Raw genomic sequence first — 17,390 nt, 5'->3', positions numbered from 1 at the left:
AAACGAGAGGGGAGGATTTCCAGCCACCCGCTCCCTCCCCTATATATACTATATATACTATATATACTACTGGTGGCTGATTCATGTGAGAAACTGCAGAAGCTGGTGACTGAGTTTGGTAAAGTGTGTGGAAGAAGAAAGTTAAGAGTAAATGTGAATAAGAGCAAGGTTATTAGGTACAGTAGGGTTGAGGGTCAAGTCAATTGGGAGGTAAGTTTGAATGGAGAAAAACTGGAGGAAGTGAAGTGTTTTAGATATCTGGGAGTGGATCTGGCAGCGGATGGAACCATGGAAGCGGAAGTGGATCATAGGGTGGGGGAAGGGGCGAAAATTCTGGGGGCCTTGAAGAATGTGTGGAAGTCGAGAACATTATCTCGGAAAGCAAAAATGGGTATGTTTGAAGGAATAGTGGTTCCAACAATGTTGTATGGTTGCGAGGTGTGGGCTATGGATAGAGTTGTGCGCAGGAGGTTGGATGTGCTGGAAATGAGATGTTTGAGGACAATGTGTGGTGTGAGGTGGTTTGATCGAGTGAGTAACGTAAGGGTAAGAGAGATGTGTGGAAATAAAAAGAGCGTGGTTGAGAGAGCAGAAGAGGGTGTTTTGAAGTGGTTTGGGCACATGGAGAGGATGAGTGAGGAAAGATTGACCAAGAGGATATATGTGTCGGAGGTAGAGGGAGCAAGGAGAAGAGGGAGACCAAATTGGAGGTGGAAAGATGGAGTGAAAAAGATTTTGTGTGATCGGGGCCTGAACATGCAGGAGGGTGAAAGGAGGGCAAGGAATAGAGTGAATTGGAGCGATGTGGTATACCGGGGTTGACGTGCTGTCAGTGGATTGAATCAAGGCATGTGAAGCGTCTGGGGTAAACCATGGAAAGCTGTGTAGGTATGTATATTTGCGTGTGTGGACGTATGTATATACATGTGTATGGGGGGGGGAGTTGGGCCATTTCTTTCATCTGTTTCCTTGCGCTACCTCGCAAACGCGGGAGACAGCGACAAAGTATAAAAAAAAAAAAAAAAAAAAAAATGATGTTATATACTTCTTTACATGATAATTGTATGAATTCGTTTTTCATACTGATGAATTTTTCTGGTTCTTAGCCAAGAATACCTCTGCAAGCCTTTGCAAATCTATGTTTTTCATCTTTTCCATTTTGATGGCATTATAGCAGTATTTCCTATGATAAAGTTTTGCTCTTTGGCTTTATCTTTTCCTTTCATTTCAGCTTGGATGATTCCAGCAATTCTTCTCTTCCATGTTTACCTGACAGCATTCCATGATACTCTAATAATAGTATTTTCATACTGTAAGGTCTAAGAGACTCCTCTCTAAGGCAAGGAAAGCATATGGGCTAGAGCATATCCTTTCTCATTTCTGAAAAGAGTGCAACCCCAAGCTTGTATCTGTACTTTTTCATTTATTTCATATCAGTTTCAAGACTAGCAATTTTCCTTCCAGTGGTTTTAGCGTTATGAGGAGTGGAGAAAAATATCTTTTGTACCATTGTCTTACAGCCTTCACTTACAGTTTCAACAGCGTTTTAGTCTCTTATTAACTATTACTTTCTCAAGCACCTAGAATCTCATAATGTACATTGACTACCAGCTTTATCTTCTATGAAGTGTGATATACATCATGGCATTAAAATTTCTGTCACTGCATCTGGTGTGTATAAGAACAGCATTCTTGAATTGCCTTCTTCTGCCACAAGGTGAAATATAATCTAAATATTTTCCATGCAATAGTTATTGTATGCAAAAGCCCTAAGTTATCAAATTTGTTTGATTAGACAAAAACACCTCCAAATATACCACACATCAAACTACTATGTCTAAGAGTTCTCCTAGTATACCTCATACGTCTACCATTGGAACAGCATGAGGGTGTGTAGCACACATATGCTGTTTTTTTCAGGTTGAGCTGTACATATATTTCATTTAGAAAATTGCTCAGGTTTAATCCTTATAATAAACTTATTGAGATATTTCTTACAATATTTGAGAATCTACACACAGAGTGTACAGTGGACATTAGGACTGCCAAAGTCCTTGATATTTTGAAAAATTTGATAGGGTCTAGCATGTTTCTGATTTTTAAACTTTTCCAGTTTTCTTTCCTGTACACACTAATGATTTATTTCCAGTTCTCCTCCCATTTGGTTTAACAGTTTAATTTTTGATGGAATCTGACCATGCAAATATACATCCTTTGGACCTATTAATATTTCCCAGTGATGGTGAGCAATATTATATACTACTGGCTAAGTACATAATTTTTAAAAACATTATATCTCATCAATAGTTAAGGTCATTTGTGGCTTGCATCCTTTTTGAAAACGTTTCAAAGGATAAATAAATCATGCAACACATTTTCATATGTGATGATAAAATGCCTTAAAGATATACTGTATCTCATTCAAAATATTGGTTTTCCTTCTTCACTGATTTAAACTTCACAATCATTTTAACACAGTATTTACTGTTTCTACACTTGTTCCATTCATTCACCACTCTATTCCTGATGAAGCAGTAATGTACATCTTTCCCATTTTGCTTCCTTCTTTTACACTAAAAAGCTGATCAACACTCCCACTCTCAAAGCGATTTAGAATGTTGAAGATCGTAATCATGTCAACCTTTCATTCTTCTCTCTTCCAGATTAGGTAATTTGATGGCATCTGTTCTTTAGCTGGAACTCATTATTTTAGGTAAATTTTTTGTTGCCCGCTGTTATGAGCTTCAGCGTATTGACATGATTCAACGAATGGGGTAACAAAACTAGTGATATATACGATAGTCTGGGTTTAACATATACTGTAAACATCCTATAAACACTTACGTTAGTCTTGATAATAATGACCAACAGATAATCGGCCTCCATACAATCCTTCTAATGTGTTGTTCCCGAGGTATGTGATACCAATCTCAATTCCTTTGCAAGTACAAACTCCTGTTATTTGTCTCCATCAAGATAATGATCATAGATGCAAAGCCATGTGCTATGCCCCATCTCATTTTGCTGTGGTTACAGTTACCTTCATCAACCCTTTATGTGAGCATATTTGGAACTCATATGAGTCACTTTATACTTAACTGAACTTGTGCACACTTCTTACTTTTCTCATGATTGTAGCTTCATCCACAAACATAACTACATATGATTCAGTTCCCTTCATATATGTTCATTCAGACAGCAATATAACCAGTGTTTTAATGCAGGTGTCTGGTATTGATGGAGCAGGCCATATTGGGAAACTGCTCCAGGAGAGGAATGTGGAGCTGGACTTCCTATTGGATGAGGGCATGCCAATAGTGGAGGACGTCATAAAGGGCATATCATCACCTGTTGCCATGTGGGTACTAGCAACTTTCTGCTGTGATACGTTACTGGTAAAAACAGTTTAGCCTTGTTTTTGTCACCATGTTGTCCATTTTATCACATCCTTTTTTCAAAAGGTAAGCAGTGCTATGTTTGAAGCTTTTGTTTGCTGCTGATCAATTAACAGCATACTATGGATACCAAAGAGTTTTAATTTAATGTTGATCAGAAGAATATAAATGTCCTAGAATAAGAGAGCTACAGGCAAACAAACATCTGGTCAGGGTTGTATTTCGTATGGTAACAGATTAATCACAAAATAGCGGAAGATTGATACCCGATTTGTAATCTGAGCAGATTACAGTTGAGAATAGGACAACATTCAAGATCATTTATTCTCTTTAAGTTATTATAGCGCTGCTTCTGCTATCTGCATATATTCATTTTTGGCCATGTTGATAAGTGTTGAAAGGTAAAGTTTTCCTTTTGAGGGCCTAAGTAGACTATTTAAACCATTCATTACACTATCTCTGTGGGGAGTAATTAAGCCCTGCAAAATTTGTCTATATTCATTCAGCTTGAAATATTTCATACCTGACAATCATTCATAACTTCCAGCTCGTTTCTGAAGGTTATACTTAATATGCAAACCTAGACTTTATCACTCAACCAATACTACTTTGCTTTCGCGGGAATTCTTACACAGAAGATAATTGCTTTATCTTTAATGCTTCTAATGTGATTAAGAATTTTTTGCTGCTTAGAAAATAGGCTTCATACCCACAATGATTACAACAGTGTGTTTAAGGTAAGCTGCAGAGAAGAAAATGCTGGATAAATGTGACACCACAATGTAGGTATATGGCGGTGTAAGTACAGAGGAGGAGGTTGGGAAGAAACCCACATGCCCTGCAAATGTCTGTGCAACCACAAACTTAAACTCATGCAATCTTGTTCTTACAGCTAGCCTTCCCCTTCCACAAAAGAATACTGATAATTAAGTCATGTAGTAAATTTAAATATGAATCATAGAGGAAACACCTTATATTACAGTTGCAGCCTGCTGAGAAAGTTTTATATATATATACATACACATATATAAATTCAGCGAAGAAAATGAAATACATATAGAATGTTTTTAAAAGGAATGAATTAAGACAGCAAGGTATGTATTGTGGCACTTTTCATATATTGTGGTAGCTGCAGTATAATGAAGACAGATAAGAATGTATGTTGTATTCCTGGAGAAATCAGTGCAGATACAACATCAAAGATTCACAAAGCTTGGGACCTGAAAATGGCCTTTTTTTTTTCAGTTTTAAGGATTTCTGAGAGTATTGAAAAAACATGAGAAAAATGTAACTTGCTGTGCATTGAGTAACTTTCGTGTGCTGTCATACCAATATGTTAGTTCTCTTGCTGTATCTTTATCACACTAGGTATATATAGTGTTGGAGTAAAGTACTTGTAAACTTAGAAGGTAGAAAGTTATGCATGAGATAATGATATAAAAAAATTCCCTTTAGAGAGAAAGGTAACCTTCATTAAGTTTTCCAGATTCCCAGTTTATGAAATTTTCACGTATGAATTTTTGATGCTTGTATTGTATTTGACTAAAAATAAAGAAGAATTACTATCAAGCTTTTAGCTGGGAAACAGAAGTGTATTTACAAGAGTATTATTATAAGTGTTGAAGGCATGACATGACACTCATCTGGGTTTGTGGTTATCGTTAGTAATTTCTTGACACAAATCTGGGTGTAAATTGTATATTAGGAAGTCTAGATGTGTAATTTATTCCTTTGAATGAGCAGAAACTTGAGCTGTTACTATATTCATTAGGGGAATTGAGTAAATTGATGGAAAAATTTCAAAGAACTTTTGCAAACACTTATGGACTAAAACCCAATTACTAGTCCTGCTATGTCCAGTGATGTAGATTTTGGCATTGGACGTGACGTGGAAGTACAGGCAAGAGGACACAGTAACAATACTGTCATATGATAGTACAAGGAAAAGATATAGCAATAATTCTGATATGCAGATGAGCTGACCTCTCTAAATTCTGAATTACTTGTATTTTATGATGAACAATTTACAGTGCAATTATTATTCAGTTTGCCCTCTTCTTTTGAAAGGGCACATCGTCTTGTAAGTGTCCCACTGATTTCATGGATATAACATCACTAGTTACCCATAATTTGGGATCCAGATGTGAATGGTAGGTGTCCTGTGTTTTAACTGAAGCATCCTCGTATTGCTCGAGAAAATTTACTCATGGGAATTAGGGATAATGCATAGCCATAATTTGCAGCCCCCAGGAAGTCTTTTTTAAGCCTGTCAGTGAGAAGCATCAATGAGACCTTTACACACTTTCTTGGAAAACTCCATCCACTTGCAGTCTCTCCAAACTTTCAGTTCTGTGCTTCATTAAGATTTCCTGGATATTAAACTCCCTTCTGTCTTTTGTAAGTCTGCCAGCTGGTCTCCTTCCTAATGACATAATGGGAAGTGTTATTGTAGGTATTCTTTTTTTTCATCAATTCTTTCTAGATGTCCACACCACCTCACCTTTGATATGATAACTTCAGTCATCAGTGATATTACATTTAAGTTTTTCTATTTTCTTCATTTCATATTCTTTCCAGCTTTATTTTACTCAACATGATCACTTTTGGCTTCATTTTTGTTGCTGCCAGTCTACTAATATCAGTGTAGGTGTAATTCATCTACTGCCAGTCTACTAATATCAGTGTAGGTGTAGGTCATCTACTGTAATATATTAAATCACTGAAAATTTCAGTATCAATATCACAAACAAAATAGGATTTATCAACTTTCACATGCATATATATTTTTTTTTATAGTACGTCATTTAAATATAAATTCAGACCACTCAGCAGTGGTCACAGTCCCCACACTAATCTGTCTCCCGAAATTTCATGAAATATGTATGACCCTACCAGCCTCTGCCCAGTCTGTCACTAAACTTTGGTGTGTGTGTGTGTGTGTGTGTGTGTGTTGCTAAGTGTTGGATGTGAATATGGTCAAATGTTGGTTGTGAGTGAGGCCAAGTGTAGCTGAATGGTGTTTGAGTGTGACCAAGCGCTGGTTGTGAGAGTAGCCAAAGTGTTGGTTGTGGGTGTGGCCAAGTGCTGGTTGTGAGAGTGACCAAAGTGTTGGTTGTAAGTGTGGTAAGTGCTGGTTTTGCGTGTAGCCCAAAGGATTGTTCTGTATGGCCAAATATTGGTTATGCATGGCCATTTGATGTTTTTTTTTTTGTGTGTGTGGTCAAGTGTTGGTTGTATGTGTGGCTATGTGATGGTACATGTCGGTTACATACACCAAGAAGATCAGTGGGCCAAAGATAGAGCCTTGTGGCACGTCACTGGCGACCCCAGCCCATACTGAGATTGCTCCACTAACCTGCGTTCTTTCGCCCCCTCTACCAATTCTGTATCCTCCCAGTGTCTGCCTACAAATTTAACTTCTACATCAACCTGGAGTATCAAAAGCCTTCTCGTAGTCTAGGAAAACGCAGCGAACCTACTCCTCCATCTCAAGTGATCTAAAACCAAATTCTGCCAAAGAAGTCTGAGATTTTTATTTCCTTGACTGCCCCCTGAATCCGCAATTTTCCCCCTTGTTGCGTAATTTTCACTTTGTTAGTACTCATATGTTTGCTTTCTCATTGTGATTTCCGATATTTTACAGACCACACCTGGTAGGCAGACTAGTTTGTAAATCGGCGCAATTTCCCGATCACCTTTCTTAGAGATGGGCACGATACTTGCCCTCGTACACGCCTCCGGAACTGTGCCATCCTCAAGTGACCTTCTGAACAATATTCCAGGTGTGTTTGTGTATGCTCTGCCCCCCAAGCATTATCCGTCGTCTTCAATACGCTATAGACTTGCATATCTTCATGGAACATATCCAGGTCTCGTCACTACACATCTTCATCACCACGTCCTGGCCCTCACCATCATTACATACACCCTCAGCAACGTCCTTGCTTCTACCATCATTAATCTGGCGTTCCCCTCACTTGGTGTCGGTGGGTCCAAGTTGTCCTTCCCCTCAGAGCAGACAAGAGAAGCGGTAGGGAGAGGGTCGGCTGGCGCGAGGGTAGGTAGGGTTAGGGTAGCTCGCTGGACGAGGGTTGAGTCCAAGGGAGGGGAGACCTTATTTTGCCCTCGCCAGGCTTCCGTCTCCACATCTTCCTCTCCTAATGCTTCAAGTGGCCTCACCCGAGTTCCTTAGTGTTTCAGTTTCGCTGCCGTGTTTCATCTATCCTCGTAGTGTTCTGCAAGTGTTTCACTTACCTATCCCTGCTTTGTGAGTCTCTGGTCTATATTCATTTTTATCTGTGTCTCATCTCTCCCTCACTCTCCTCAGTCGCTATGTTACACTCTCTGTGTTCTGTGTTTCATGCTCTTCCCTACGAGACTCTTGTCTGTGCCTCGATTATTTTTCTTTGTCTCATCACTGCATGAGTATGGCCACTGTGCTTCCTCTGTGTTTCACGTCACTGCATATACACGAGTCTCCATACTCTCCTTCCTGTTTGTTTCATTGGTTCACTGCATACATCTCAGTGTGCTTCTGCTTCACCTCTCACTGCACGAGGCTTATTCACTGTGCCTGTGTGTTTTCATATTGTGTTCCAGTGGCTTTAGTGCATTTGGTCTTTTTACAGTGCTTCTGCAGTGCCTCGGCCGTCCCAGTGCACTGAAAAAAACCCCACTCGTTCTATGTGTCAGCTGAGTCGTCACTGTCAACCAGTGAACAGTGTCTTTAATAACGTGCCTTGTTGTCTGGTCAGTCAGGAGGTTCGAGTCGTGACTTTATGTGAGATCAGATCCACTCACTGGCAGGCAGGGAGGGGGAAGGAGAGGGGCCTGGGCTGCTGGATGGATGATCGCCCTTACTACGGAAACTTTTGGATTTAAGTAGGGGGACATAAGTGTGTGTGTGTGTGTGTGTGTGTGTGTGTGTGTGTGTGTGTGTGTGTGTGTACTTACCAGGATATTCTTTATCGCTGTTATCTCTGAGGGTAAGGGAAGGGTAGGGGGTGTGTGACCTGGTGTCCCTGGCTCTCTCTCTCTCTCTCTCTCTCTCTCTCTCTCTCTCTCTCTCTCTCTCTCTCTCTCTCTCCCTTGATTGACCTCGATTCTTTCCCTCAGAGTCGGCGTGACGGAGAAGGGTCGCATGACGCTCAAGCTGGAGGTGGAAGGAGAGGGTGGTCATTCCTCCATGCCCCCGCTGGACTCGGCCGTCCAGCACCTCGCCTCGGCCCTCCACAACCTCGGGCAGTACCAGCAACCGATCCTCTTCGGCCAGGGGCCGGAGGCTGACACTTTCGCATACCTGGCACCGAAGGTAACGCCAGCCAGAGGTAGCCTCAAGTACACAAAACTTTTAGCCCTTTTGAAGACGCCGGAGCGCTGGCCTCCGTAGCAGAGTAAGGTTGGCAGTGCTGTGTACTCCTAAAGCCTTCTGGTTTTGTATATATTGGCGTCGCACCAGTTTTATGCAAGACGTATTCAGGGTCTTCCCTCTGGAGCTGTCGTAACTGCCAACCTCAATTAAGCTTATAATATCATATGGTTATAACGTTAAGCTTATAATATCATATGGTTTTTGCCCCGTACATCAAGCTGGCCCCCGAGGAACGGTGGAGAGGCCTTGACCCATCTTCTCTTCCCCAGGCTTCGTGGCCTTACAAGCTGGTGTACGCCAACCTGTGGCTCTTCCGGCCGCTGCTCGCGTTCATCATGTCCAGGAGCCGGGATACGAACACCATTATACGAACCACCACCGCGGCCACGATCGTCCGCTCTGGGTTCAAGGTCAGTCGGTGTCTGGGGTCATACGTCAGTGTCTGGGGTCATACGTCGGTGTCTGGGGTCATACGTCAGTGTCTGGGGTCATACGTCGGTGTCTGGGGTCATACGTCAGTGTCTGGGGTCATACGTCGGTGTCTGGGGTCATACGTCAGTGTCTGGGGTCATACGTCGGTGTCTGGGGTCATACGTCAGTGTCTGGGGTCATACGTCGGTGTCTGGGGTCATACGTCAGTGTCTGGGGGTCATACGTCAGTGTCTGGGGTCATACGTCAGTGTCTGGGGGTCATACGTCAGTGTCTGGGGGTCATACGTCAGTGTCTGGGGGTCATACGTCGGTGTCTGGGGTCATACGTCAGTGTCTGGGGTCATACGTCAGTGTCTGGGGGTCATACGTCAGTGTCTGGGGGTCATACGTCAGTGTCTGGGGTCATACGTCGGTGTCTGGGGTCATACGTCAGTGTCTAGGGTCATACGTCAGTGTCTGGGGGTCATACGTCAGTGTCTGGGGTCATACGTCGGTGTCTGGGGTCATACGTCAGTGTCTGGGGTCATACGTCAGTGTCTGGGGTCATACGTCGGTGTCTGGGGTCATACGTCGGTGTCTGGGGTCATACGTCGGTGTCTGGGGTCATACGTCAGTGTCTGGGGTCATACGTCGGTGTCTGGGGTCATACGTCAGTGTCTGGGGTCATACGTCAGTGTCTGGGGTCATACGTCGGTGTCTGGGGTCATACGTCAGTGTCTGGGGTCATACGTCGGTGTCTGGGGTCATACGTCAGTGTCTGGGGTCATACGTCGGTGTCTGGGGTCATACGTCAGTGTCTGGGGTCATACGTCAGTGTCTGGGGGGAGTGAGTGGGGGGAGGGGTGTCTTACTAAGGGTAGTGGCCACGGGATCTCAGGTCAGTGCCTTGGGGGAGGTGGGGAGGTCACAGGCTCCTACTGTCGGGGAGTGTGTGTGTGTGTGTGGGGCGGGGAGAGAGGAGGAGGAGGAGGGTGAGTGAGTGGAGAGGAGAGAGGAGGAGGGTGAGTGAGAGGAGGAGGAGGTGGGTGAGTGAGTGGAGAGGAAGAGTGGGTTCAGTCCTCCTGTGTGGGGTAAGGTGTGTATGGACAGCGGTACTCCCTCCTTCCCAGCGACACATACGTTACTCCCTCGACGCTAAGGATGGTCTGGCCCTGCAGGCGAACGTAGTGCCCACCACTGCTGACGCCGTCATCAACCACCGCATCCACCCGGCGCAGAGCGTCGACCAGGTCATCCAACACGACTTGAAGGTCATCGACGACCCGCTGGTCAAGGTCAGTGAGACCGTCTCTCTCTCTCTCTCTCTCTCTCTCTCTCTCTCTCTCTCTCTCTCTCTCTCTCTCTCCTCCACCAATACCAACACCTGCAGGTTCTCCACAAGGCTGTTCCCGCAAGAACCACCGTGTTCACCGGTGGAGTTCCCCCTTTTTCCCCTTCCCTCCACAACTCTCTTCCAAGTCTTTCTCGTTGCCCTGATGATGATTATCTTGGAGATAGTGTCACTGTATATTTATCCCCTTATACTCCAGCTGTTCCTGATATTCCCGCCTATATTTGTCCTGATACTCAAGATCTTCAGTCTTTGACGTACCTAATAATGATACTGCCTATAATTGTAGTAGTAGTAGTAGTAGTTGTAGTAGTAGTAGTAGTAGTAGTAGTACATATGAGATCAGGCCTCGGTTAGCACCCGAACACAATAGTTTTATGTCGTGGTTAAGCATGACCCTAGGGTGTGAGGGCTTGACCTTCGACCAGGCCCTTAAGGTCTAAAGGGTCGTACCGTCCTGCTCAAGGGTCGCACCGTCCTACTCAAGGGTCGTACCGTCCTGCTCAAGGGTCGTACCGTCCTGCTCAAGGGTCGTACCGTCCTGCTCAAGGGTCGTACCGTCCTGCTCAGTGGTTTAAGCGTAATATTGTTAAACCCAAAGTAACAATCATGCAAGATGTATCCCATATAAGAACAACAATCCCTGACGCCATTAATGTCTCCCTCAAAGTATACACAACTGCATTACGTAATAATGACGAATGTGAGATAGACAGAGAATACATCAAGAACTGAAACAAATGAATGTTGCTGTCGCAAAATACAACGGCGTTAAAATAAGGATTCAGCCTATATAAATGGAAATACACCAACGTGCAAATCAGAAAGTAATATGAAGCACAGTAGAGGAAGACAAGGACTTCTTATTCTGTTTATTTTTTTCAAAGAGATGAAACCCTCTATAGGAGTCGTGAGTCGACGCTCTTTTGTTCAGTGGTCGACAAGGGAGGTTTCAACGCCACCGAGTTGGCCGGGAGCTTACAGGCGACTCTAGGACGGGGACCATTTTGGGTTCTGCAAGCTGCTGGTGTATGGCGGGAATGGTCCCAGGGACCTGTTGCACGGCCGTCAAGTTATGTTCCTTTAAGAGCCCCATAAACCCTCTCACTCACGCCCACCCAACCAAACATGCAAGAGGATCTTTACTCACTTATACTCAACGAGATTTTTCTCCCATTTTTGGAAACAAGTGAACGTCTTGTTCAGGGTAGCTTCCCTGAAACCTGATCCAAATGGCTTCACGGAATTATATAAGGGTCGATAATGATGTTATAGATTTAACTTTTGAGGGTTTTGCCAAATTTTGTAATGTCGGTTTTCTTTACTGTACATCTGGGGATGTTAGTTATCTCTTCGTTATATCTTTACGATTCATGGTATCTGATTTTTTCTTTTACGACGGTTTAGACCAGTAGCTGGTAATGTTTGCGCAGAAGTGAGTGAAGTCATGCACAGGTCACTGGCGCATGTTTTTCCCCAGCCTCCACCTGGCTGGCTCACAGTCGGAGAACACGAGGCCTCAAACAGGTTGGTCATACGGGCAAAGAAAAAGGGAGATAACTCGACCCCCTTTCCCTTCCCTTCCCTTCCCTTGAGCACGGCAGAGCGATCCCTGAACGCGACGGTTCGGGCCACCACGGTAGGACGCTCGTGTATTTACGACTAAATGTGTGATGATGCCGCAGGTGACGGTGTTGGCGCAGATGGAGGCCCACCCCGTGTCGCCCTACGGATCTGAGGTCCCTGGCTGGCGCCTGGTGTCCAACGCCATACACCACCACTTCCCGAGCACCACCGTCACCCCAGGTGAGTCTCGAGGGAACCACGCACCTCCCTCTAAGCCTCAGCAGGTTTGTCATCCACTGTTGGGGGACGTACAGTGGGGGCTGGGTATGTTTGTTGCTTCACTTTCTATTTTACAGGTATCATTTCGGCCACTTGTGTGTGTGTGTGTGTGTGTGTGTGTGTGTCTTTGCATCCCAGCTACGAAGGTGTAGAGGCAGAAAGGAGGGATTGCCTGCTGCTTCCCTTGGTTTATGTAGGGAGGCATGCAACACGAGCGTTGGTCTTTGTGGTACCACTGTCTTTCTTCAGAAAGGCAAGGGTGTGGAATTTCTCTTCCATTTTTCCTTTTCTTTGCCTCTTCCTCTTCCTTGCCACGTGTGTTAGCCGGGGTGTCTTATAAACACCAGAGGAACGTAAATTCATCTTTTATGCACTTTTTTCTTTCCTATCTCGAAAGCGTTTTGCCTGAGGTGGTCAAGACTGGGCTTCGTTTTTACCCGCGTCAGGGCCAAACCTGTGACAACAGCTTCAGTAAACAGGGCTATATACATGTGATCACAAGGATCGCACTAAGGGTCCTGCTATTGTGGTCCAGGTTATCATACCCAAACGTCTTACAGAGCGACGATATGGCCTAGCGAACACCAGGCTTGAAGAACGACTTTACTGGCCACCAGCCCCACCGCCCATCTTCAACCCATGAGCCACGTCCCCCCGCGCCTACATCCCCGCCACATGTGGGCGGGCATGTTGTGTCACCTCATAGGACGTTGTGCCACCCCGGAGATAAGCCCTCCCATCGAGGAACTAAAGGGTAAAACTGATATGAAAACACACGAGAACGACGCATCTCGGTAACGGAGTACCTTCGGTCGAACTGCTTTCGCCGACGTCATTTTCTATCCGTAGAAAGCGTCCGCCGTGTACATCGTTGTCGTACACATCCACATCAAAGTAGTATTTTGTTGTACGAATTCGCTGTCATTCTGATCCTCTTGGCTGTCGCGTAAGTCATTCAATCCTCTTATGGGAGTCGGATAGTCACGTCAATGTGATATTCTTTCTTCTTCTTTCTTGTGTCTGTCTTAGTACAAGGAGAAGCTTTGCTCAGCCTATATATATATATGCTCAGCGAAAACGCCACAGAAAACCCATTGCTAAAATTAGTCCTAATCTCTTTTTTTTATGGCAAGAGACATGGGGGTAAAGTGGCATGCCAGTCCCGTGTTCATCTTGGCACGTTGTAAAAATTTCTACTTCAATCCCTTGAGTACGATGGTTCGTGGTTGTATGATGGTTCGATGGTTGTGCGATATGGTTTATGGTTGTGGGGCCTGATGGGTTGTGAGTCTTGTTGGTGGTTCTTCCCTCCGTTCCACAACCACTCCCCTTCCTCCTGACCCCTTCCACCCCATGTGACGCCTCGTCTACGTGTTGTTCCTTATCCATATTCTGTCCTCCTATGACACAGGTTTGTCCTCCACAGCTTCTGTGAGTCGGTGGTGATCTCCTGGTATAGCTGAGACCCAGATTTGTACCTAACCTCTTTAACCCTTTGGTTGCACGGAGCCTTCGACCCGATGGGGCACCATAACCACTGACCACGAAACCTCAAGTCCAGAGAGAAGCCAAGGCATCGTAAACCCTTTGTGAGGTGTTCAACTCATTTCGTGCCAGACGTACATGCGTCCACGTCTTGTTTTTTCTTAAAGGATTTTATAATTTCAAGGATTATAATCATTTTCTTCCGTGCTTTTGAGAAGGGAAGGTAATAGCAGTGTCCTTTGAGGGCGAGGGGGGGAGGGAGAGACTACGTCACTAAACTACTGATCTATGTGAATCACATGTGTCCATAATAGTGTTTGGTTTGTTCTTGCCGAGGAAAAATGACTAGTTACAGCTGCTATTAACCCTTCTTAACGACCCCCCCCCCCACCCTCCACCCAGGTCTCATATCGTGTCAGTAAGTATAATGCATCATCAATTTTTTCACAGCTGCTAAAACTACACTTGAATATATCTATTGTACGTGTTTATGTAAGTGTGTGTGTAACATTGTTGTTATTTTTTTTTTCTGTGCCTGAAAATCCCACATGGACTCACTCACAACCATTTATAACATCAGTTAGCTTATGGTTCCTCTTCCTCTTTGTTGTCCCTCCACCCCAATACCACAGCCAAAACAACGGGATACTCCCTCCTTCTTCCCACTTTCTCCCCCAGGGGTTATGGTGGCCAACACAGACACAAGCCAATACCTCCACCTCACCCCTTGCATCTACCGCCTCACCCCGGTCATCATGACGAAGAAGAGCCTCCCCATCATCCACGGCGACGATGAGCGGATCCCCAGCAGCGCTGTGGCGGAGGCGGCCGGGTTCTTCCACCACATCATCTCTGCTGCCGACCGACAGCCCAAGCGACCGCTCCCTCACTCCAGTCGCTCGGCGGGGGAGCTGTGAGGACTTAACACCTCCGCTCCCTCTCCGTCTCTCTCTCTCTCTTCTCCCTCCCTTCTCTCGTTCTCCTCAAGACTTACACCTCCACTCCCTTTCTCTCCCTCTCTCTCTCCCTCCTTCCCTCCCTCCTCTCGTTCTCCTCAAGACTTACACCTCTACTCCCTTTCTCTCCCTCTCCCTCCCTCCCTCCCTCCTCTCGTTCTCCTGAAGACTTACTCCTCTACTCCCTCTCTCTCTCTCCCTCCCTCCCTCCTCTCGTTCTCCATCTCTACCCCTAAGGTCAGTTCTTGGGACTGTGCTGTAAATCCAGTGTAGAAATATAAAGATATATGATTTACAGATACGATGCTGATAACGTCATTTACAGACGAGATACTGATACATGTAATTTGCAGATACGATACTGATAACAAATGTAATTGACAGATACGGTACTGATAACAAATATAATTTGCAGATACGATACTGATAACAAATGTAATTGACAGATACGGTACTGATAACAAATGTAATTTGCAGATACGATACTGATAACAAATGTATGTGACAGATACGACCCTTATACACTTTAATGGTCAGGTCAAAAAAGCAAGGCCGCCACCACCGTGACCCAAAGGTCATGCCACGGTGGTGGCAGGTCGCATAGCCACACACACACACACACACACACACACACACACACACGCATATTTTTTCACACAGAAGGACGGACGATGGTTGGCCACGTCCAAGAACAACACCTCGAACCACAAGACCCATCCTGGAAGGAGTGGCTGTGACTCTCAGCCATCACCTAACCACTCTACCACATCCACCACACGCCTGGCCACCTCGCACGGCGCCCCCACCCCCCCATACAGATGGCTCTCCGTCGGAGGAAAGACGGATTCAATGAATGTGAGAATCCATGAAAATTATATACATCTTCGTCAGCAGAGTACCCTCAGAACGCATTCTCTACAGGCAGCGAATGTATATAGTCGTGATAAGGGGGGTAGTATTAGACTCACCTGTGTGTGTATATACATATAAATTTCCTTTGTAAGATGTTAGATAACCTCCCCCCTTTTTTTTCTTGGCCCTTGTGGCACAAAGCAGATTACACCAATGGCACACGAATGCAAACTGCTTATCTTGACGTAATACATCACGCCAGAGGCATCACACACACACACACACACACACACACACACACACACACACACACACCTCCATTTCCCCCCATTATCATGAAGTAACGTAGGGAAGATAACGGAGGATCCCCATCCTACCCTTCACCCATCTCCTTCTCATGGGGGCCGTCTTGCTCCAGGCCCTTGAACGCGACGGTAACGACACTTCAGCACGACACGTACGACCAGCCGGGTCGTTGACCTGAGTCACCCCTTTCAAAGGCCAGGTTTATGAAGAAAAACAACCCTCAGGCCACCATACCCATGGGGTCGTACCTTCAGACTCTCATGGAAGTCGTGCCGTTGGGTTCGAGTCGTATACTGTCGGGTTCAAGGGTCGTATACCGTCGGGTTCAAGAGGTTAATTACATGATAGCCAAATGACTCGTTGATACCTAGCCTTACAACAGCTCCTTTGTTGTTACTTACACTTTGGCAACAGCTGACTTGTTTACCCCACACACGGCTACAACACCAGCTGGATGCCTGTTTACATCCTTACTACACCGTAAACAAATGACATGATGTGAGTGTCAACCATCTTAATTGGGATGTAACTGCTTATATCTACAACATACAACAACTGATAATTTATATCTATGCATAAATGACAACGAACAGCTTGTATGTATATATATATATATATATATATATATATATATATATATATATATATATATATATATATATAGATAGATAGATAGATAGATAGATAGATAGATATAGATATTGTGTGTTATTCTAACATGACTTTCTTAATTTATTTTGTAAAAGATCAAAACTTTCCATTGTATAAAATGTCTAAAACATCTGTCAAACATGACTGTATCCTGTTTGCTCAATTTGGTTGTACATGATAAACGTCTGTGTCATAAAGTGGTTAGGTTGAGTATTGTAATTATCTGTAACACTATGCAATAGCTTAGGACTTGTTAGTATGACAACCACTACATTAGCTTGAAAACTGTATTTAGACCACTACAATACAGTAGGAGTTAAAAATCCAGATTGCTACAATAGCTTGCGTTGTATTTATAGAATACACTTACTACATTAGCTTGGAAACTCTTTCAGACCACTACAACTCATTAGCATTTCTTCAGACCACAACAGCAACAACACGGGTTGTACTTAAAACTGACACCACTTCAATGAACCAAGGCATCAACAACACGGGTTGTACTTAAATTCATAAGCACTACATTAGGCCATAGCTGAGTTCAGGCCACAACAGTAGAAAGGTCTCTGGGTTTTAGTTAAAACCATCATAATAATCAGGGACGCTTGGCTAAGTCTTAATAGATTAGAAAGCTTCATAAGCTATGTGATTTTGAATGTACCTTCGCCTCTTAACAGTTTGATGTGACAATGTACATTAAATGTTGAAATATATTTTTTACATGAAATTTCCTTCGTTGCTTAAGTTTGGTTGGAGGACAGTTTTGT

At 44.2% G+C, this 17,390-nt stretch overlaps 1 protein-coding gene across 1 annotated transcript in view; it reads left to right on the top strand.

Moving 5' to 3' along the window:
* The window catches only part of LOC139765512 (N-fatty-acyl-amino acid synthase/hydrolase PM20D1-like), a 34,998-nt gene extending 18,996 nt beyond the window's left edge, over positions 1 to 16,002 (top strand). The window contains exons 7-13 of the mRNA XM_071693001.1: positions 3,225 to 3,358; positions 8,511 to 8,706; positions 9,036 to 9,176; positions 10,356 to 10,472; positions 12,214 to 12,334; positions 14,537 to 15,051; positions 15,475 to 16,002. Of these exons, the coding sequence (XP_071549102.1) occupies positions 3,225 to 3,358; positions 8,511 to 8,706; positions 9,036 to 9,176; positions 10,356 to 10,472; positions 12,214 to 12,334; positions 14,537 to 14,775 (948 nt within the window). The 3' untranslated portion in view covers positions 14,776 to 15,051; positions 15,475 to 16,002. The remainder of the gene's footprint in view (positions 1 to 3,224; positions 3,359 to 8,510; positions 8,707 to 9,035; positions 9,177 to 10,355; positions 10,473 to 12,213; positions 12,335 to 14,536; positions 15,052 to 15,474) is intronic.
* The last annotated feature ends 1,388 nt before the right edge of the window (positions 16,003 to 17,390 follow it).

The sequence above is a fragment of the Panulirus ornatus genome, chromosome 55 (genome assembly GCF_036320965.1).
Source record: "Panulirus ornatus isolate Po-2019 chromosome 55, ASM3632096v1, whole genome shotgun sequence".
Classification (NCBI taxonomy): Eukaryota; Metazoa; Arthropoda; class Malacostraca; order Decapoda; family Palinuridae; genus Panulirus; species Panulirus ornatus.
Note: the sequence above shows the minus strand (reverse complement) of the source record. Positions and strands in the feature narration are given on the sequence as shown.